We start from the raw sequence: 21,902 nt of genomic DNA, 5'->3' as shown, positions 1-21,902 counted from the left end.
AGGAAAAAGAATCAAGCCTGGAAACTGTTTTACTCTCAAAAGTTTGGGAATAAAACTCTAAAAGTGTTTATTTGCCTTAAAATAGTTGTTATGTAGCTCCACAGGCGCTACTGTTGATGCGTTGGCTATAATTCATCGCTGGTCCAGAGTGAGGAGCAGGAAAAGCTGAATGTGGGCAGATAGGAGCAGATTTTGCTCGATGGCGATCCAGCAGCTGTGGGAAGAAGGCGGTGGCGGCGCGCCGCTCCACCCAGGTGTTGCTGAGAGGAGGAGGAGGAAGAGCGACATCATCATCACCAGCATCACTTCTTTCACCTGACATGATCTTCTCATTTCCCTGGAGTTCAGGCAGCAGCATCCTACACTGAGGACTGAAGCGCAGAGCCGTAAGTAAAAGCAGCATGAAACTAACTCTGATCTGATTCACTTATTTCATTGGTAAAGTTATGATTGTGCAAGACAAAGAAATGCATTAAAGGCAGCGGAAAGTTTATGTTTGGTTAGATTAATTAAATTACATTTAGTTCAAAGTGAACAAAAAAGCAGTGAGTTTTTCTTGTTTAGAGTCTTTAAGGGAGATAAAATCCACATTAAAGATGCTGCATTATTGTTGCTCGCTGTGCAGCTGCTGCCACACATCAGCGCATCCTGACATGTCACCATTTTGGTGTAAACGCCAAGCTTGGCTGGACTCAGGAGCCGCTGCACCTTATAAGGTGAAATGCCAGATAAGTTTCTTCTCTGCATCCCAGTTGGGGCTACTAGGCTACCAGGAGCAGCAGGTTAGCCAAACATGGGCATTCCAGCATGGCAGCTCTGCTGTTTGACTATCTGTGTGCTGCTTTTCATGTTTTATTACCTGCTGTTCAATGGGAGGTCAGAGAAGCACTGTGGCCTGCAGCTCAGGATAAGTGAGTAAGTAGCTCGATGCAAAGCAGGGAAAAGTTCCCAGGTTGTTATCAGCAGCAGCAGCAGCAATAAGTGGGGCAGCACTGAAACCAGGCGGATCTGCAGCAGGTTGGAGTCAGAAATGATGAGCTGATGTTTGTTTAAGAGTTTTTCTGTTTAATCAGGTTTTATCTGAAGCTACAAGAACTTTTGATGTTTGCATCTTATTTTTATAAAATGTTTGTATCCTTATATGAAAAATATCTAACTTCCTGTTTGGATTACTTCATTTGGGTTTTTGGTGTCACTTTGATAACTTTTCTGTTATTTTCTGTGTTAAGCACTGGGCCTGTCGCAACAAGCAATAAGTCAGTTAATCGCATGATAAATTAGCTCAATAATTTAAATTATTCATTGTTTTTCTATTTCTACCTAAAACAGTCTGCTTGTTTTTGAAGGACAATTTTGTTTACAGAAACTTTATAATTCATTTTATTTGTTGTTTCTGTTGTTTTGTTTTTTATTTTGGATATTTAAAATGTCTTCCAGTTCCAGTGTTAATTATTTATTAGAATTTAAAGTTTATTAATCTTTGAGAAAGAGTTCCTGCATTATTATGCCATTACCATTATATTACGTGAAACTTGTCTCAAAGCAACAATATTATTAATAAAATGTGTTGTCATGACAGGCCTATAAAGATTTATTTTGGTATAAAGTCTATAAAGCTGGTTGATAATTTTACTCATGAATTTTCTGTTCTCAGATTAATTCCTACAGTATTTTTCTTATTCAGTAAATTAGAATATTATTGAAAAGTTAATTAAAGGTAGAAGCTCGTTAAAAACATTATATGGATTGATTCTGATTTTTCAAGCTTTACACTGCAAAAACACAAAATTTTACCAAGTAATTTTTGTCTATTTTCTAGTGCAACTATTTTAATACACTTGAAATAAGACAAACTAACTTACAAATATTTTTTTGCAAGATATAGAAGCTTGTTTTAAGTAAATAATTTCTAAATATTGATTTAAAAAAGTGCTAGTTCCTCTGGCAGATTATTTCACTTATAACAAAATGTTTTTTTCAGGTTATCAGTGAAATAATCTGCCACAGGAACTAGGAGTTTTAATAAAAGTTAAGGAATTATTTACTTAAAACAATCTCTTATATCTTGTTACTTTTAAGTTAATTTTGTCTTATTTCAAGCTTACTAAAATATTTGGATTAGAAACTAGACAAAATACTTGGTACGGTGTTGTGTTTTTGCAGCGTATAATGATTTTCTGCTTACAGCTAATGAAAACAAATTTTAGAGTGTAGTATTGTATCTGATCAATAAAAAAATATATATATTAATAAATAAATGTGGTCTTAAAATTGCAGTATGTAACTTTTACAAAAATATATTTTTTTATGTATTTGTTGACAAATATGTAAAAACCATGACAGTTTGTTAGGAAACTGAAAAATGTAGCTCCTGTCTTCTCTCAGCGCTAACTAGAATCAACCAATCAGAGCCAGGAGGCGGGTCTTAGCGCTGTGAACAACCTCCTCCCCTTTCTCTGTGTTACGCTGCAGTTGTGAATGCTAGAGCTAGTTAGCATAGCCACCGATGATGGCAGGCAAATTATTTTCTGCCATCATCGAGGTGAGTCCTCGCTACACATTTAGTAGCAAGTACATGTGATTGATTGACAGCGCTAAGACCCTTCTCCTGGCTCTGATTGGTTGTTTTTGGCCTGGAGCGATGCATTTCTTCTGGCGGCAGTAGCAGCTCTGGGAGGAGGTGAAGGAGATTTTCACAGATTATCTGTCTCATAACATGGAGTCATGGCATGGTGACAGTTTTAACAGATATGTAAAAATAAAAACATATTTTTTATTAAAGATACAAACTGGAGCTTTAATCAAAAGTAGAGCTAGGTTCCCAAACTTTGATAAAAACTAAAAACCCAGCTGCACCATAAACCCAACTAGAGAAGGGTCTAATCAAAATATTATTTACTGTCTTTAAGTTCTTAAATTCACTAACTGTGTTGATGTGACATCAGCAGGTCAAAGGTCAAGCAGTTAGAGGAAACATCAACCCCAGCCACTGCTCTAGAACCCGACGCCAACCCCAACATCAGCTCCTCCACCTCTGAGTCTCCAGTAAACGCCGCCGCCCCCACCGACCCTGCCAACATGGCCGACCTCCCTACGGACGACAGCAAGTTCCTCTTCCTGGAAAACGACTTCCGTAACAGCGGCGTGGCTCAGGCCGACTGGGCGGCCAAGAAGATGGTGTGGATCCCATCGGAGAGGGAGGGATTCGAACCCGCAAGCATCAAGGAGGAGAAGGGAGAGCAGGTGCAGATTATTTATTCACCTCCTGGGCGTTCCTCAGGGGTCACTCCTGCTCCCCTGTCTTTTTAGTTTGTCTACATGCTCACTCTTGACCAGGTTTTGAAGAATCATGATGATTATGCAGAAAACATAAACTAGTAAAGCTGCCTTGCCATTCTAATAGTCTGACCAGAATTTATCTCAATTATTAATTTAAATGTTTTGGGAGATATTCTGTGGAAAAACGTCTTTTGGTTTATAATTGAGGTGTTTTCATTAAATAAAACCAACCATGTTTTAGATCAACATTTGCCAAACATTCAGTTGGTTAAATCTAGAGTAAAATAATAAAATCTGAATTATTGATAGATTATCTTCTGCTCTTGATTCTTTCTCAATTGTTTAAATTAACGTATAAAATGTTACCAGATAAATCTTGATGCACATGCAGCACTGCAAAAACATGTTTCAGTTAAAATGTCTTAGTTCACTTTAAATAAGACAAAACTAGCTTGCAAGTAGCTTCTCATCACAATACAGGGGATTATTTAATAAAAATAATTCCTTAATAAAACTTGAAAAAATATTCTAGTGTTTGATTAAACTCTGCCGCCTGCTGATGAAACCAGGACAAAGTTTCAGTGCGTGTGTTTCGTCTCGTTTCTCTTAGAGCAGAGACGTCAACAGAGTGTCTGTCTGGGTTTGAGCTTTCTTCTCCGTGTCCTTCAGGTTCTGGTGGAGCGCTCCAACGGACAGAAGGTGACGGTGAGCAAAGATGACATCCAGAAGATGAACCCGCCCAAGTTCAGCAAGGTGGAGGACATGGCCGCGCTCACGTTCCTCAACGAAGCGTCCGTCCTGCAAAACCTGCGAGAGAGATACTTCTCCAGCCTGATCTACGTGAGAAACGCCGCCATCTTATCGCTTGTTTTGGTGTTTCATATTCAACTTGTAGTTCCAACCCACTGTATCAGGTGATACTGTAAAAGATTGATCTACACATTTGCTTTTTCAAATCTGTACTAATAGCACGATGAGGGGAGTTTTTCCTCTCTACTGTCACCACATGCATGCTTGGTATAAGGGATTGCTGTAAAGTCAACATCAACGCAAGTGATTGTTTCCTGTTGCTGCATCCAGCAGCGAAAGCTTCCAGGCAACGACTCGATGCAGTCTGCTGGTTAAGTTTTTAACCTAATTTTAATAACAGACTCAGCTGAACGCGCTCTTAGTGCCTCGAGTCGACATTTGTTGTGAATAGACGCTGCATAAATAACAGAATTAAATTAATGGCAGCCATATTGGATTTTTAGGTTTGGTTGGCGCAGAATCTCAATTTTCTCTTAAATGCAACATCAGCTGGTATTTTAGTTAATATTTCCATCTTGAAAAGGACATCGTTACAACTTTGTTAGCATGCTAAAGGTGATGTTAGCGATTGTTTACTTAAAAGCCCTTCTAGGGACAAGCATAGAAAATTAGGCTATAAGAACATGTTTATTGTTTATACTTGTCCTTCCCTATCAAATGAATAAATGAAAAGGTAAGCATGTTAAAGTAACATCAGTGCTCACGTTATTACTGTCTAACTTATTCAGCACGCTAAAACTGACTTGTACGATCTCGTTATGCTTTCTACAATATAATGAAGTTATTATACACAGTAAAATTAAATCAAAGAAGAACAAATAAAACACAGTTAATGCTTTAGGAAAATCACTGGTCAGCATTTTTTCTCTTTCATGCTAAAGCTGTTAGCATGCTAACATTCACAGTTTACTTCCAGAACTGAACCAAAAATTTTATTAAAACAATAAATGTTAGTCACTAGAAACGTTATAGCCATAAAAAGCAGTGAAGTTCAGTTTTAATCCAGATTTAAGTCTGAAGATTCAGCAGCGAATGCTTTGTTTTCCTTTTCAGTTTTATAAAAATCCTGTAAATAATGCAGTCAGACATCTGTAGGTGTTTTAGCCTTGAAGTCCTTGATGGAGAACTAGCCAGGTGAACAGGAACAGGAGTGATAATCCTGTGTTCATCCATCCTGTTGTCAGTGATTAAACTACTTTCCAGGTCATATTTGGACAAACAGGGGAGTATTTTAACATAATGCAGGTAAAAAAGTGACTTTATCCTTGTTGTAAAGTAACTGGCTTCTTTCCTCCCCAGACGTACTCGGGTCTGTTCTGTGTGGTGGTGAATCCCTACAAGATGCTGCCAATATACTCAGAAAAGATCATCGAGATGTACAAGGGCAAGAAACGCCACGAGGTGCCGCCGCACATCTACTCCATCACGGACAACGCCTACAGGAACATGCTGCAGGGTAAGCCCTGACTCCAGAAAAAAAATCTCCCTCTGTCCCAATTATTGGAAAGTTTCTGCTCTGTAATATTTTCCTGAATGTATTTATATTTGTATACAATATTCTTACCGACGTTTGCTGGAATTTTGACCCATTCTTATTTCAAATGTACCAAAATATTTGCACTAGAAACTACACAGAAATACTTGGTAAGATTTTTGATAATTTTGTCTGTCGGGGCTTCCGTACACCTGTGAATATTTAAAATCCTGATCTTCATCGTTATGAACGCTGTAGTTATTCCACATCTTCTAGCAGACGAGCCGAGCTTCCAGAGGAGCCTGAAGCCTCGGAGCGTGCCGACCTCAAACTATCTCCCAAGTTTCCATTCAGCCCCAGAACGGCCATACATGGAGCAGTCGGCCCAGATCGCAGCAACAGAACCACCTGCTAAATTTAGATCAGAACTAAAAGAGGTCCGTCTCAGAGTTCAGGATTTTAGCTAAACTTCACTGATTCCCCCTCTGTCTCTCCACAGATCGTGAGGATCAGTCGATTCTCTGCACGTGAGTCAAAACACGCCACAAACCGTCACTTTCAGGAGGAAATGCATGATATAAGGAAGAGTTCACCCGTTAATTTAAATGTTTTTTAATCCTGTGAGTCATGGAATTACATATAGGGCTATATATACAATCTAATCGCATGATTTATCGTTTCTCTCTTTCTACCAAAACCTGGATGATAAAAGCCTTCAGTCTGGTTTTTTTTTTTGTTTTTTTGAAGAGCAGTTTTGTTCCCAGATATTTCATAATTCATTTTATTTGTTTTTGTTTATTTATTTTGGATATTTAAAATGCCTTCCAGTTCCAGTGTGAAATGTTGGTTTATGGTTTATCGTTTATCGCAGTAACTTCTGCCAGAATTTATCATCCAACAAAATGTGTTCAGACCCAGTTAAGGAAAGAGAAAGCAAACATGTGCGAACTTGGAAAAGAACGTTTAGGGTTTTTTTGTAAACAAAATGAGGATGAACAAATAATCAAAGTTGTGCTGCTTCTTAAAAAGTGAAATATTTTTCCAATTAGTGGCGAATCTGGAGCCGGGAAGACGGAGAACACCAAGAAGGTGATTCAGTACCTGGCTGTCGTCGCCTCGTCTCATAAAGGCAAGAAAGACGTGAACCCTGTGAGTAGAAAAAGAAACACATTTTAAAACGAAACCAAGCCCTGCAGATTCTTTGAGTTTTATTTTGTTTTGTTTTTATTGTAAAATTGTTCTTGATTTGTTTTCACTTTTTCTTCAATTTTAAATCATTTTTTTAGTTAAATTGTTTTTTTCAATTTAAAATTTTTCAGTTTAAATTTTTCCAGTTTTAAAATTATGATCTGGTATAATTTTAAACCTATTTCCTAGTTTTAAATGGGTTTTCAATTATAACTTTTGTTTTAAAATGTCTTTTAAAACAAAAAAATATTTTTGTGGTTTTTTTTCAGTTTTTTATTTTCAGTTTTAAAATGATTTCTCAGTTTTATTTTTTTCCCCAGTTTTAAAATTATTTATCAATTTCTTTCTGTTTTGTTTGTTTTAAAATAGTTTGAATAAAACAAGAGGCTCTTCTTCAGTTCTCAAATTATTTCTTTAGTTTTAAATCTTATTTGATCAAACTTTATGGCCCTAATTTAGCTCCATAGGATCCTGGCATGTTTTTCCCAGTATGTGTAGCATCCGGGTCCAAAACCAGGCATGTCAGGTTAACTGTCATCTATAAATCGCTCTTTGTTAAGCCCACCTTCAGATGTTCTCCTTTGTTAGCTGTGAAAGCCTGAATCTGTAATAAAGCTGATATTTTACTGCATGTGACAGGAGTCAGTTGCTGCAGCTGTTGCCAAGGTGAGGACAGACTGGTGCTGTTTTCTTCCTCCTGCTGGGGCTTTTGGTTTCCTTCTGCATCCTTCTGAATGAGAAACAATGACAAAAACAAACGAGCTGGAGTCCATATTGCCTCATAAATCCTCCATAATGATAACTGAAAGTTACACTCAGGGGTTTTCTGAGTGAAAACTGATTGCTGCTTGATCTTTTCTGCTCGGCTGCTTCATAAGCTTAGAAAATAGTCCTTCATTTTGAATGGCTTGTTTTTCTGACTCTTCCAGCAGCAGCAGTCAGGATCTCTGGCCTATGTGAGTAAAATCCTGGTTCATTCATTTCTGCGGTTCGTTTAAGGAACAGCAGTAGTTCATTAAAGAATGTCCTACCTGCTTCTGGCCTGCAGGGGGAGCTAGAGAAGCAGCTGCTGCAGGCTAATCCCATCCTGGAGGCTTTTGGAAACGCCAAGACCATCAAGAACGACAACTCCTCCAGATTCGTACGTTTTGCTCAACCTTCATTCAATCTTAGTTGTTATTCATTTTAGTTTACCCATTTAACAGACACTCACAGACCACCTGCTTTAAAAACCACATGGAAATTCATCCATCCTTCCATTCATCCATTTTCTTACACCCTTGTCCCTCAGTGGGGTCGGGAGGGTTTCTGGTTACCCGGAGAAAACCCAGCATGCACAGGGAGAACATGCAAACTCAATGCAGGAAGACCAGGGCCGGGAATCGAACCCAGAACCTTCTTGCTGCAAGGCAACAGCTCTACCAACCCACTGCGCCACTGTGCAGCCCCACATGGAAATCAAAAACCTAATTGTTCTTTACTATTAGTGCTGTGTGCATTAATAACATTTTAGATCTGTTTGTAATTTAGGAGCATAATAAAAGAAAAACAGACTTGAGTTGCTTTGACAGAAACAAAAATAAAATGTAAAACATTTCTATAGACTGGTTTCTGTCTTCAGTCTTAAAAAGCAGAAACAGCTCTCACTACTGTATGTGTCAAACTGAGGTAAACAGCACCACTGGCGCCCCCTGGTGGTCCACCAGCTTTAGAAAGAGCTTTAAAAAGATAGCTACTCAAAGCAGCACAAACATTTAGTACCAATATTGTCAGATCTGAAGAAGGTGAAAAAGGAAAACTAAATTCCACTTGTTGTCCTGATGAATGAACCCTTTCACTCCCAGAGGTGGACTCTGTTTTTGCTTCAACGTAAGAGAAATTCAAGGAACCAGAGTGAAGTGTCACATGGCTGCTGTCCTTCCACAGGGGAAATTCATCAAACTAAACTTTGACGTGACCGGCTTCCTCGTGGGGGCCAACATTGACACCTGTATCCTTATCCAGCAAAGTGTTTCCGCCTTCCTTCTCCTACATCAGCCGCAGTAAAGGTTTCCTGCTTAACTCCAGCCGACCTGAACAGACCTGCTGGAGAAGTCGCGCTGCATTCGTCAGGCCAACACAGAGAGAGCCTTCCACATCTTCTACTACATGGTGTCCGGAGCGAAAGACAAGATAAGGGGTGAGAGTTTAGAGAAAATGGCAACCTTTTGGGACTTGAAGGAAACGTTCTGCTGCTCTTAAGGTCAGCGCTGCAGTGTTTGTCTGGACGATAACTGTGTGAGTTTGTGTTGCTGCAGAGGAGCTGCTGCTGGAGGGCTTCAGCAGCTACCGTTTCCTGGTAGCGGGTCACGTGGAGGTTCCCGGTCAGCAGGATGACGAGCTTTTCGACGAGACTCTGGAAGCGATGGAGATCATGGGCTTCACAGAGGAGGAGAGATTAGGTACTAACAGACGGGGACGGACGGATGGACGGACAGATGGATGGACGGACGGAAGCTGTTGTAAGCTGTAAATTGTCGGCCATCTTGTTTTGCAGGGATGCTGAAGGTGGTCTCCACCGTCCTCCAGCTGGGAAACGTCAAGTTTGAGAAGGAGAGGAACAGCGAGCAGGCCACCATGCCCGACAACACCGGTAACCATGGTAACACTGCGTCACGGCTCCGTGAGGAAGCGCCGCAGCGTCTCTGACCCCTTCTCCCGTTTCAGCGGCTCAGAAGGTGTGCCACCTGCAGGGCATCAACGTGACCGACTTCACCCGCGCCATCCTGACGCCCAGAATCAAGGTGGGGCGGGAGGTGGTGCAGAAGGCCCAGACCAAGCAGCAGGTACTCACCCATCGCTCAAAGGAACCAAGTTTTTATACTTCCATTCGGGTCTCAACTGCTTCTAAAAACTGTGGAGTTTTTCCTCAATGTGCTCATGTTTTTTGGTGTCTGGAAAATGAGCCGTTTCAAAAACCTTCCGATTGTTAAGTCACCCTGTGGCGTTACCTAGCAACCCTAGCTGAGCTCCAGCATGTTTGGTCAGCTGGTTTTACCGCTGTATGCGTTGTACAATGGCTGCTGGAAGAGGCAAGTGTATTGTTGTTGACTTACCATCCAGAAACCACTTGCTGCATTTTTGTTGCTTGTGCAGGAGGCTCCACTTCTGCTTTTCAAAGATGCGCAGTTGTATAATTGCACATCTGTTCACAGTCTTTTTCACATGTGAGTGTAAACGTTGAGCTGGGGGGGCGTGGCCAGTAGCATCTTATTTGGATTTAAAGTGACAAGACTGTGTAAAACGGCTCAAAATAGGCAGAACTGACTAGATTAAAATCTCATTTTCTAAGATTGATTTTCTGAAAAAAATGAAATCAACATGTTTTGTACAGAACATGGACCGACCCTAAGGCGCTCAAGGGAGAACAATAGGTAATTTCTTCTAAATGTTCTTAAAATTATGCACCATCTTTAGGCTGATTTTGCAGTGGAGGCACTGGCCAAGGCCATGTACGACCGCTTGTTCCGCTGGATCCTCGCCAGAGTCAACAAGACGCTGGACAAGAGCAAGAGACAGTCGTCCTCCTTCCTGGGAATCCTGGACATCGCTGGCTTCGAGATCTTTGAGGTGAATCCTCCCTGAAGAACTTCCTTTGGTCGGTTGGGTTCTCTGAGTTCCCGTCTGTTTTCTGACCTGCAAAGTCTTTCCTCCTGTAGGACAACTCGTTCGAGCAACTCTGCATCAACTACACCAACGAGCGTCTGCAGCAGCTCTTCAACCACACCATGTTCATCCTGGAGCAGGAGGAGTACAAGAGGGAGGGCATTGAGTGGAACTTCATCGACTTCGGCCTGGACCTGCAGCCCTGCATCGAGCTCATCGAGAGGCCGGTGAGCGCTCCTGCAAGCATGGCGCTCAAAATGACCCCTGTGGTCAAAGTGATCCGCGTGGTTAAATGATCCCTGTGGTTAAATGATCCCTGTGGTCAAAATGACTCCTGGGGTCAAAATGATCCACGTGGTCAAAATGACCCCTGGGGTCAAAATGACTCCTGGGGTCAAAATGATCCACGTGGTCANTCCTGGGGTCAAAATGATCCACGTGGTCAAAATGACCCCTGGGGTCAAAATGACTCCTGGGGTCAAAATGATCCACGTGGTCAAAATGACCCCTGAGGTCAAAATGACTCCTGGGGTCAAAATGACCCCTGAGGTCAAAATGACTCCTGTGGTCAAAATGACCCCTGAGGTTAAATGACCCCTGTGGTTAAATGACCCCTGTGGTTAAATGACCCCTGGGGTCTGCAGAACCTGCAGAAAACCTGCAGATCCGCAGTATTCTGCAGGTTTCCACCTTCCTTGTGGTTTTCCAGAACAATCCCCCTGGCATCCTGGCGCTGCTGGATGAGGAGTGCTGGTTCCCGAAAGCCACCGATCAGTCGTTCGTGGACAAACTGCTGAACACCCACACGGGTCACGTGAAGTTCTCCAAACCCAAACAGCACAAGGATAAGCTGATGTTCTCGGTGCTTCACTACGCTGGAAAGGTAACTGAAACAGCCTCAGACGGAAATTTTCTTTTGATTTAGTTACTCTATAATTTAAAGTGTCAAAATGACGGATGACCTTCAGATTCTTCTGTCACCGTTTAAAAAATCTGGTCAAAGATGGAGCGTATTCTGTTTATGCAACCTGAGTGGAAATACTGCCACCTGCAGGTGGGAGTTAGCATCACATAACTCAAGAACAAAAAAATGTGGGAATCTGATGATTTTTCAATGATTTCAGTAATTTTTTTATTCCCATTACTACAATTTAATTCTGGTAATATTATCTCTTTATTTTTTGAATAATTACAACTTTATTTTCAAAATGAAAACATTTATTTTCCTTGCCTGGCGGTAACACTCTGTCATACTGACATTGGTGAGAAAGCAGCCGAAGTTTAAGGAAAACTCTCAGAAAGTTTGTTCAACTATTCATAAAGACAAAAGGAATTTTACCTACACGCCACAAATTACTAATAAATACTTTTGAGAACGACTTTCTGGGAGGTTTTCTGTTCTCTTTCTCCCTCCAGGTGGATTATAACGCAGCCAACTGGCTGACGAAGAACATGGACCCCCTGAATGACAACGTGACGGCTCTGCTCAACAACTCCTCCAGCGGCTTCATCCAGGACCTCTGGAAAGACGGTCAGTCCTCCGATCACATGCATTCACATACCTCTGGACGCTCTCCGTTGCCGCGGTAACACCGTTCCGCATCGTCGCCCTGCAGTGGACCGAGTGGTGGGCCTGGACACCATCACCAAGATGTCGGAGAGTTCTGCTCCCAGCTCCACCAAGTCCAAGAAGGGGATGTTTCGCACGGTGGGTCAGCTGTACAAGGAGTCTCTGGGGAAGCTGATGACCACGCTGCACAACACGCAGCCCAACTTCGTCCGCTGCATCATCCCCAACCACGAGAAGAGGGTGAGCGCCGCTTTCCTCTGCCGCTGGCTGCAAACGGCCTTTCTGTGATCTCACCGGCTGCTGCTGCGGCTCTGCAGGCCGGGAAGATGGACGCCCACCTGGTTCTGGAGCAGCTCAGGTGTAACGGCGTGCTGGAGGGCATTCGGATCTGCAGGCAGGGATTTCCAAACCGCATCGTTTTCCAGGAGTTCAGACAGAGGTGAGGGAGCATTTCTGGTACAACGTTTGTTCCAGAAATTATTGCAATAAATGGTAATATTGTTATTTTAAGAACATTTTCAACCAATATAATAAAGGCTTATTAATGGAAGTATATCCATTAAAAAAGATTTTAAAAAATTAACGCTGGAACTGGAAAACATTTTAAAAATTGAACAAAACGGCTGAAACAATTAAAATGTTTTCTGATCCTTATTAAACAACCAAAATCTTCTCCATGACGACAGGATTTGTCTTTCCTCATTTAAGAAAGGAGAAGCTCCTCATGTTGTCAGCTGAGGGTTAATAACTTGCACGGTTAAATTCAGGTGGTGACTGTCGTTCTTTGTGGTAGTAAGCGTCCTCACCTGTGTGCAGGTATGAGATCCTGGCTGCCAACGCCATCCCTAAGGGCTTCATGGATGGAAAGCAGGCCTGCTGCCTGATGGTGAGCTTTTATTTTGAAATCTGTGATGGAAACGAGTGTAAAGAACAAGATCTTTGCTGTCCTCCAGATCTGAGCATAAATCAAGTTTTATGGATTAATCAGGTTTTTGAAGATTGAAGTTAAATTAAAATCTGATGTTTTATCTCTAATCCATATCGCCCTCCGTTCCTCAGGTGAAGCACCTGGATCTGGACCCGAACCTGTACCGCATCGGTCAGAGTAAAATGTTCTTCAGGACGGGAGTTCTGGCTCAGCTGGAGGAAGAGCGAGACCTCAAGCTGACCGTCGTCATCATCGCCTTCCAGGCACAAGCACGAGGCTTTCTGGGGCGAAAGTAAGAGGAGCCATTTCAGGGAATCTGGTCTGAAGTCGTCCATGAACCAAAGGGTGATGGTTTGTTGTTTTCAGAGCGTTTAGTAAACGTCAGCAGCAGCTGACGGCCATGAAGGTCATCCAGAGGAACTGCGCTTGCTACCTCAAACTGAAGAACTGGCAGTGGTGGCGGCTGTTCACCAAGGTCCGCACTGGACGCTAGGCTTGATCCTACATGCATCCTGACCTTTAACCTTAACCAGATCAATGTGTGACCCAGGTGAAGCCGCTGCTGCAGGTGACCAGACAGGAAGAGGAAATGGGCCAAAAGGAGGAGGAGCTAAAGGCGGTGCGCGAGGTGGCGGCTAAGACCGAAGCTGAGCTGAAGGAAATCTCCCAGAAACACACCGAGGTGAGTCAGACGCAACATTTACCCATTTTATCTGGAGAAGCAATTAGGAATGAAACAATTAATTGTGATTAATTGATTATTAACATGATCATCATGTAATATAGTAATCAATTAACCATTAATTGGAGTATACAGACTCTAGAAATGACCATTTCCTGAATAAACAACACACTCAGAGCAGTAATTAAACCAAAACCGTTCAAAAAATATAAACATTTTGCATTTAGGATGAAAAAGCTTTGTTGTCTGTAAATCTGTCTACCCAGAACTCCAGTGCTAATTTTAGCTTCACCTGGTTCACATTTTACAGAAAACCCTCCTATTAAACACATTTTCATCCAGTTATTAATAAAAAAAACAATTAACAGATTAGCAGAATATACGTTTTTAGCTTCACATCCTTTGGTACAAATGATCAAGCGTTCATTAAAGGGATGCTGTTGTTGCATTTCAACCAATAAAATGTTTATTTTTCATTTTAAAAAGGAATTTAATTATTTGCACCTTTTAATGAATTTCTAATATTGTATAAAAAAGCTCAAGTGGTGAATGAAAAGTTTGCAGAATGTGCCAACTTTTTTGTTCGATTAATCGTCAGAATAACCGATTAATCGCCAGAGTAAACAATTAATCATCAGAATAACCGATTAATCGCCAGAGTAAACAATTAATCGCCAGAATAATCTATTTCTAAAATAATTGTTGCCACAGCCCTACCTTAGTCTTTTTGTGATCCATATCCAAGAATCATTTACTTAAAAATGTTTTGTGTCTTGCAGAAAAGTTACCTGTAAGTTATTTTTGATTAAATGAAAACTCTGGAGAACATGGTAATTTTTCTCTGATTAATCAGTGAATCGTCAAAATAATCGATTACTAAAACAATCGTTAGCTGCAGCCCTGGAAGCAGTGTCGTGGTTAAAGATGGAGGCTTGTGGTTGCAGCTGGCTGAGGAGCGAGCGCAGCTGGAGCTGAAGCTGCAGGCCGAGACGGAGCTGTACGCCGAGGCGGAGGAGATGCGCGTGCGTCTGGAGGCCAAGAAGCAGGAGCTGGAGGAGGTGCTGCACGAGATGGAGGTGCGGCTGGAGGAGGAGGAGGAGCGCAGCGTCGCCCTGCAGCAGGAGAGGAAGGACATGGAGCAGCAGCTGCAGGTTCTCCTAACTTTATTCAGCTCAGTAAAACAATGAAAATAGGTTTCAAGCTGGTTGCCGTGGCGACTCCTGACAGTTATTGAACAATATTAACAATGGAAACAAATGTTTTAATGCAAGAATCCTGTGAAATGGATTCAGCTCAGTTCAGTTTTGGTCAGTTCAGGTAAGCTCTGTTCATTTCCTGTAAATGTAGTTCAGTTCAGTTCAGTTCAGTTCTTTCTGTTCAGTTCATCTCAGTTTAACTTAGTTTGCTTTAAATCGGTTCGGTTCTGTTAAACTGAATCCTCCTAAGCACTTTGTCTCACTTCAGATCAATTCAAATCAATTTATTTCTACTTTTAAAAAAAGACGCTGATGGTCTTTCGAGGTTAAAACTGGCCTTGATGATCGATCTGGTGTTCTTAGACTAACTGCTGTAGTTTTGTGCCGTCAGCTGATGGAGGCGCACATCGCAGAGCAGGAAGACGCTCAGCAGAAGCTCCAGCTGGAGAAAACGGCGGTGGAGGGGAAGGTGAAGAAGATGGAGGAGGACATCATGCTGATGGAGGATCAGAACAACAAGCTGCAGAAGGTAACAGAAGGACATATTTTTAAAAAATCTGCAGTTTCAGGTCGTTTTCCTTCTGACTTCCTGTTGTTGTTTTCAGGAGCGAAAGCTTCTGGAGGAGCGCTTGGCTGACATGAGCTCCAACCTGGCAGAGGAGGAGGAGAAGTCAAAGAATCTGACCAAACTCAAGGCCAAACATGAGTCCATGATCTCCGACCTGGAAGGTGAGGCAGCACTGATTATTGATTATTATTCCTTATCGTTATTTATGTCATGATTTTCAGCTCCCAGAGTGTTGGACGAATCCTTAAAGCTAACATCAAAATGTGCAGCTTGATTTTCAGTAGTTTTCTGAAACATTTGGTGGTGAAATAAATGTTGAACAAAATGTAAAACAAAGTTGATGGAGTCCCATATTCTCGAAGAAAAATAAAACACACACTTCCTGAATAATTTTCACCTGCTCATGACTTTAAGTCCCAATCATAAAAGTAACTTCTCCAAAAGAGGTAGAACGGTGGAATGACAAAACCAGTCTAAAACGATACACTGTTTGTTTTTACCCCATACCAACCACTTTTTCACGTTTCTGAAACCATCACACCTGAGAAACGCATAAATCCACCAAAATCAGTGTCACAGTGGAAACATGAGGTAACCAATGAGTCAGCAAACCTGAAAGTTTCGCTTGTAGCAGTTTGATCTTTATTTACATAATTTAGCCTGAAGAAACACAAACGTAATTCAGTGACGATTCTTTCTGCTTTTTGTCTCCAGTTCGTATGAAAAAGGAGGAAAAGGCTCGTCAGGATGTGGAGAAGGCAAAGAAGAAGGTGGACGCAGAGCTGGCCGACCTGCAGGAGCAATACGCCGACCTGCAGGCGCAGCTGGCCGAGCTACGAGCTCAGCTAGCCGCTAAAGAGGACGAGCTCCAGGCTACACAGACCCGGTGAGCCCAAAACCAGGATCATGTGGCCATGCTGCACGGCAAATCCACCCTAAAGAACCATTTCTCTGTTCACAGTTTGGAGGAGGAGAGCACCCAGCGCGCAACGCTGGTTAAGAAAGTTCGTGAGTTGGAAGCGTTGCTGTCGGAGCTGCAGGAGGATCTGGAGGCGGAGCGGGCGGCGCGGGGGAAGACGGAGGCCGCGCGGCGGGACCTCGGAGAGGAGCTGAATGCACTGCGCTCCGAGCTGGAGGACAGCCTGGATACCACCGCTGCTCAGCAGGAGCTGCGGTCTGTGGAAACCCACATGTCCCATAATAACCCACCAACAGTCTTTATTTACTGAGTTTGTTTGCATCCAGTGAAAATGTAACAACTGTTTTTCTGAGATAGCTAAAGTAAACCGTAGCATCATCTGCGTAGAGGGTAATCGGTGCTGGTTTTTTCCTCATGGTGACATTCTGTGTTTCATACTGATAGAGCAAAACGAGAGCAGGAAGTAGCAACGCTGAAGAAAGCTATGGAAGATGAGGGGCGGAGCCATGAGGCCCAGGTCCAGGAACTTCGTCAGAAACACAGTCAGGCTGTGGAGGAGCTGACCGAGCAGCTGGAGCAAGCCAAAAGGGTCGGACCACGTCACAAAATAAACTTTTTATCCCATGAAGTTTCACTCATTTGGCTCCGTCTCCTTCCTTCCAGGTCAGGGCCAGTCTGGAGAAAGCCAAACAAGCCCTGGAGAAAGAGTCGGCAGACGTGAGCGCCGAGTTGAGATCCCTCGCCAGCTCAAAGCAAGACGTGGAGCACAAGAAGAAGAAGGTGGAGGCACAGCTGAACGATTTAAACTCCCGATTCAACGAAAGCGAGCGGCAGAGGAATGAGCTCGGGGAGCGAGTATCGAAGCTGAACGTGAGTCAAAACATGGACGTTTTACAAAATGCTCCAGATGTAGAAATATCCAAGTTTAGGTCCAAAGACAAAAACTTCAGTTTCTGTTCAGCAGGAGGACGTGATGGCACATCCACTGGTGACATCATAATGTAGAGATGTGTGTCATCTGGGTAGTTATGGCAGCTAATCTTACTGCTTGTTCAATCAAAATCAATCAAATTTTAATTGTATAGCACATTTCAGCAGCAAGGCATTTCAAAGTGGTTTACATAATTAAAATAAAAATAAAAACAGAATAAACAGTGAGAAAGAGATTTTGAAAAAGATTAGAAAGATAAAAACATTATTAAAAGTAAAAATAAAAACATTACAAACATCGATCCACGTGAGGACTTGCCCTTATGGGGTCTCCTCGAACAGAGTTTTAGCAGAGCGACATCATACAAGGATTCTCAGACCTCAGAGTTTTAGCAGAGCGACATCATACAAGGATTCTCAAACCACAGAGTTTTAGCAGAGCGACATCATACAAGGATTCTCAAACCACAGAGTTTTAGCAGAGCGACATCATACAAGGATTCTCAAACCTCAGACATTAAAACCCGCAATTTAGCCATAAGCAACTCTAAACAGGTGGGTTTTAAGTTGAGATTTAAAGGCTCTCAGTGTTTCAGCTGTTTTACAGTTTTCTGGAAGTTTGTTCCAAATTTGTGGTGCATAGAAACTGAATGCTGCTTCTCCTCGTTTGGTTCTGGTTCTGGGGGTGCAGAGCAGAACCAGAACCAGAAGATGTGAGGGGTCTAGACGGTTGGTACAGCAATAACAGATCTTTAAGGTATTGTGGTGCTAAACCGTTCAGTGATAACCTGAGAACATGTAGATATTAGTTATGAGGGTCCTAGGAATGAACCTTGTGGTTCCCCACATGTCATGTTTCAATGAGTTGGCCCAGTAGTTGTACTGAATATAAAATGCTCATTTATAAATGTATAAAATTCATTTACGCGCTCGTGATGCTCTCGTTTATACAGCAGGGCATCCTTTAAGGTTTATTATCATTTTTACTTTGAGGTTTTTGTGCTTTAAAAAAGAATTCTGCTCTGTTAGATGGAGCTGGAGAGCGTGACCGGCCTGCTGAACGACGCCGAGGGGAAGAACATCAAGCTGAGTAAAGACGTCTCCAGCCTGTCCTCTCAGCTCCAGGACGCCCAGGTGAAACTCTCACCTGACCATGTGAAACTCTCACCTGACCATGTGAGCACACCTGGTCCCAAACCACTGAGCCCACCCTGCCTCCCTGCAGGAGCTCCTGTCTGAGGAAACCCGTCAGAAGCTGAACCTGTGTGGACGGCTGCGTCAGCTGGAGGAGGACAGGAACGGCCTGATGGAGCAGCTGGAGGAGGAGGCGGAGGCCAAACGCGCCGTAGAGAGACAGGTGTCCAGCCTCAACATGCAGGTCAGTAACACGAACTAACATCCTGTCCAGAAGAAGGGACAGCAGTAGGAAGGAAGATATCTGACACATCCGGTTTGTTTGTTTTGAGTCTGGAAATGTGGAAAACGGAAACATTTTTAGTCATTTTGTTTTATCCCCACAAAACTCTGTTTGATATCAATAAAAACGACTTTTAATAAAAACTCAAACCAAAGTGGAGATTTTGGAAAACTGTAATCTTGTTTGTGTGTCTATTCAGTAAAACAGACAAATAACTCACCAATACATACAAAAACATGATTCCCAATCTATGTCGTCTGTTGCTTTTAATAACTTTTTATTCTGTTTTGCTCAATTTATAAATCTATTCACACAAATTAACATCCTGGCTTCATGTTGAAAAAGTTCCAATTGTTTCACTTATAATGTGGGAAAAACATTTTATGTGTGAAATAATCTGCCAGGGGAAAAAGTATTTCATCAATATTACATAATTATTTACTTCAAACAAGATCTTATTACTTACAGAAGAGTTACTTTTAGTTAGTTTTGTCTTATTTCTACTTTACTAAGATATTTTCTCTGGAAACGAGACAAAAATACTTTGTGAGATTTTGTGTTTTTGCAGTGAAAGACGATTAACGGGAGATAATATTTACCATCTTTTTATGTATTTTTTTAGTTTTTCAGTTGAGTTTTTTTATATATGTGTCACATTAAAGGTAGAAAAATGTAAAAAAAAAAAAAAAAAAAAAGTATGGTTCCAGGAAACTGCACTAAACAGAGTTAACATTTTTATGCTTTCGCACGAGATCTGATGTTTTCTGGCAAAATATTTATGCCACAGTCTGCAATGCAGCGTTCCTTTACGACAAAAGCATATTTTTATTCCCAACCTGTTTGTCTTAACTCTCTGCTGACTGTTTTCCAGCTTTCTGACCACAGGAAGAAGCTGGAGGAGACGTCGGCGACGGCGGAGCTGCTGGAGGAGGGGAAGAAGCGGCTGCAGCGCGACCTGGAGGCCGCCAGCGGCGAGTACGAGGAGAAGGCGGCGGCCTACGACAAGCTGGAGAAGAGCCGCGGCCGGCTGCAGCAGGAGCTGGAGGACGTCCTGATGGACCTGGACGCCCAGCGGCAGCTCGTCTCCAACCTGGAGAAGAAGCAGAAGAAGTTTGATCAGGTCAGAGGTCAAACTCCACAATCCTACCAGACCTTCAGTCCAGCTACATAAATATTACATGATCTTTTAAAAGAAACAAGACAAAAAGAAAACTTAATACATACAAGAAAAAAGTCATATTTCCATGGGAATAAAGTAATAAATTTATAACTTTATATTGTGAGAATGAAGTAATAGAAGTAATAAAAGAATAAAGTAATAATAAAACTTTACTCTTGTAATTCTGTGTTTATTCTAATTAAACTACGAATTAAACTAAGACTATTCTCATATTATTTTGACTCAAATGAGAATAACGAGAATAAAGTGGAGAAATACAGAATAAATAAATAGAATTACAAGGTTAATGTATTATAATTTTATTCTCATTTTATTTCAACTCGTACAAAAATAAAGTTTTAATATCATGTCACATTAGGATTTTATTTTTGTAAAACTTCATTCTCATAACATCGTGACTTTATTCTCCTAATTTTATTCTTAAAGTATTTTCCGTTCAGTTTATTATTTTTATCAGTGCGTTCTGCCGCCGCCGGCCCTTTAAGGAGCTTCCTGACCTTGAATTGACCTGAAATGAAGTGATTTTGACTCAGTGCTTTAAACTGTTTCCGTTCTGTTTGAACGTCCCGAGCTGCTGCAGTGAAACCAGAACACTGTCGTTGTGGTGGGTCTCTGCTGTCCTGCAGATGCTGGCCGAGGAGCGGTCGGTGTCGGCCCGGTTTGCGGAGGAGCGGGACCGGGCGGAGGCGGAGGCGAGGGAGAAGGAGACCCGGGTTCTGGCCCTGAGCCGGGCGCTGGAGGAGAAGCAGGGCGTCCTGGAGGAGGCCGAGAAGGCCGCCAAGGCCCTGCGGGCCGACATGGAGGACCTCATCAGCTCCAAGGACGACGCGGGGAAGAGCGTAAGACGGAAACCCGCAAGAAACGCCGACCCGGACGAAGCAGGCGGAGCTGACCTCTGACCCTCCGCCAGGTTCACGAGCTGGAGAAGGCCAAGCGCGCGCTGGAGGCCTTCGTGGAGGAGATGAGGACGCAGATGGAGGAGCTGGAGGACGAGCTGCAGGTGGCGGAGGATGCCAAGCTGCGTCTGGAGGTCAACAGCCAGGCGCTGCGGGCGCAGCATGAGCGCGAGCTGCAGGCCCGAGACGAGACGGGCGAGGAGAAGAGGAAGCAGCTCCTCCGTCAGGTTGGAGCGACTTCATGACCCACAGAATGCTTATTTTATTATTTAACTTAGAGCTAACATTCTATAGACGATTAATCAAATTAATCGTGATTAATCGATTGTTGAAATAATCGCCGTATTTAATTTATTTTATTTGATGATTTATTATTTTATTAATTACTTTTTATTTATATACAGGTATATATAACATTTTAAATACTGTTTCCCCCATAAAAATTTTTTTTTTTCATTTTATTAAATTTTTTACTGAACACTTGTAGTTTTCTCTTCCTCATCTTCAGTTCAAACTGGCTGATAAATAATGTTGGGATAAAGAAGAACATGAATTTTGTCGGGTGTGATTTTACCTGTTCAGGTGCGGGAGCTGGAGGCGGAGCTTGAGGAGGAGAGGAAGCAGCGAGGTCAGGCGTCCGGCGCCAGGAAGAAGCTCGAAGGTGAGCTGAAGGACATGGAGGAGCATCTGGACGCCACCAGCAGGGGGCGCGATGAGGCGCAGAAGCAGCTCCGCAAAGTCCAGGTCTGCAGCCGCCACTCGCCGCAAGAACACGGATTCACTCGTTCATCTGGTGATGATGATGATGATGATGATGGCCGCTCTGCTCTCAGGGGCAGATGAAGGACCTCCAGAGGGAGCTGGACGACTCCAGAGCCGCCCAGAAGGAGGCGCTGTCCACGGCCAGGGAGTCGGAGCGCAGAGCCAAGATGGCGGAGGCGGAAATCCTTCAGCTGCACGAGGTCCAGAAAATGACCAGAAGCAGCTTCCTGTTTAAACCGGTTTCTGTTAAACCGGTTTCTGTTTAAAACGTTTTCTGTTAAACCGGTTTCTGATAAACCAGTTTCTGGTGCCTCGGTTTCTGTGAACCGGTTTCTGATTAAACGGTTTATGTTTAAACTGGTTTCTGTTAAACCGGTTTCTGATAAACCGGTTTCTGTTGAACCGGTTTCTGTTTAAACAGGTTTCTGTTGAACCGGTTTATGTTTAAACCGGTTTCT

The 21,902-nt window shown here is 42.5% G+C and overlaps 1 protein-coding gene across 2 annotated transcripts in view; it reads left to right on the top strand.

The window, feature by feature from the left end:
- The first annotated feature begins 1,107 nt into the window (after positions 1-1,107).
- LOC103469061 (myosin-11-like) overlaps positions 1,108-21,902 on the top strand; it is a 24,958-nt gene continuing 4,163 nt past the window's right edge. The window contains exons 1-38 of one of the 2 annotated variants that reach the window (XM_008416550.2): positions 1,108-1,127; positions 2,949-3,243; positions 3,949-4,119; positions 5,389-5,545; positions 6,063-6,090; positions 6,613-6,712; positions 7,391-7,417; positions 7,681-7,707; positions 7,800-7,892; positions 8,678-8,741; positions 8,832-8,930; positions 9,049-9,192; positions 9,288-9,383; positions 9,458-9,576; positions 10,208-10,360; positions 10,450-10,623; positions 11,106-11,279; positions 11,813-11,927; positions 12,013-12,206; positions 12,284-12,405; positions 12,783-12,852; positions 13,026-13,186; positions 13,261-13,369; positions 13,445-13,576; positions 14,521-14,727; positions 15,164-15,301; positions 15,378-15,501; positions 16,055-16,226; positions 16,302-16,514; positions 16,704-16,848; positions 16,923-17,129; positions 18,219-18,323; positions 18,415-18,567; positions 19,478-19,726; positions 20,413-20,625; positions 20,697-20,909; positions 21,265-21,426; positions 21,516-21,644. In XM_008416550.2, coding sequence (XP_008414772.2) covers positions 1,126-1,127; positions 2,949-3,243; positions 3,949-4,119; positions 5,389-5,545; positions 6,063-6,090; positions 6,613-6,712; positions 7,391-7,417; positions 7,681-7,707; positions 7,800-7,892; positions 8,678-8,741; positions 8,832-8,930; positions 9,049-9,192; positions 9,288-9,383; positions 9,458-9,576; positions 10,208-10,360; positions 10,450-10,623; positions 11,106-11,279; positions 11,813-11,927; positions 12,013-12,206; positions 12,284-12,405; positions 12,783-12,852; positions 13,026-13,186; positions 13,261-13,369; positions 13,445-13,576; positions 14,521-14,727; positions 15,164-15,301; positions 15,378-15,501; positions 16,055-16,226; positions 16,302-16,514; positions 16,704-16,848; positions 16,923-17,129; positions 18,219-18,323; positions 18,415-18,567; positions 19,478-19,726; positions 20,413-20,625; positions 20,697-20,909; positions 21,265-21,426; positions 21,516-21,644 — 5,256 coding nt within the window. In that variant the 5' untranslated portion in view covers positions 1,108-1,125. The remainder of the gene's footprint in view (positions 1,128-2,948; positions 3,244-3,948; positions 4,120-5,388; positions 5,546-6,062; positions 6,091-6,612; positions 6,713-7,390; positions 7,418-7,680; positions 7,708-7,799; positions 7,893-8,677; positions 8,742-8,831; positions 8,931-9,048; positions 9,193-9,287; positions 9,384-9,457; positions 9,577-10,207; positions 10,361-10,449; positions 10,624-11,105; positions 11,280-11,812; positions 11,928-12,012; positions 12,207-12,283; positions 12,406-12,782; positions 12,853-13,025; positions 13,187-13,260; positions 13,370-13,444; positions 13,577-14,520; positions 14,728-15,163; positions 15,302-15,377; positions 15,502-16,054; positions 16,227-16,301; positions 16,515-16,703; positions 16,849-16,922; positions 17,130-18,218; positions 18,324-18,414; positions 18,568-19,477; positions 19,727-20,412; positions 20,626-20,696; positions 20,910-21,264; positions 21,427-21,515; positions 21,645-21,902) is intronic. The other variant, XM_008416551.2, reaches the window with a different exon arrangement.

The sequence above is a fragment of the Poecilia reticulata genome, linkage group LG8, assembly GCF_000633615.1.
Source record: "Poecilia reticulata strain Guanapo linkage group LG8, Guppy_female_1.0+MT, whole genome shotgun sequence".
In the NCBI taxonomy this organism is placed as follows: domain Eukaryota; kingdom Metazoa; phylum Chordata; class Actinopteri; order Cyprinodontiformes; family Poeciliidae; genus Poecilia; species Poecilia reticulata.
Note: the sequence above shows the minus strand (reverse complement) of the source record. Positions and strands in the feature narration are given on the sequence as shown.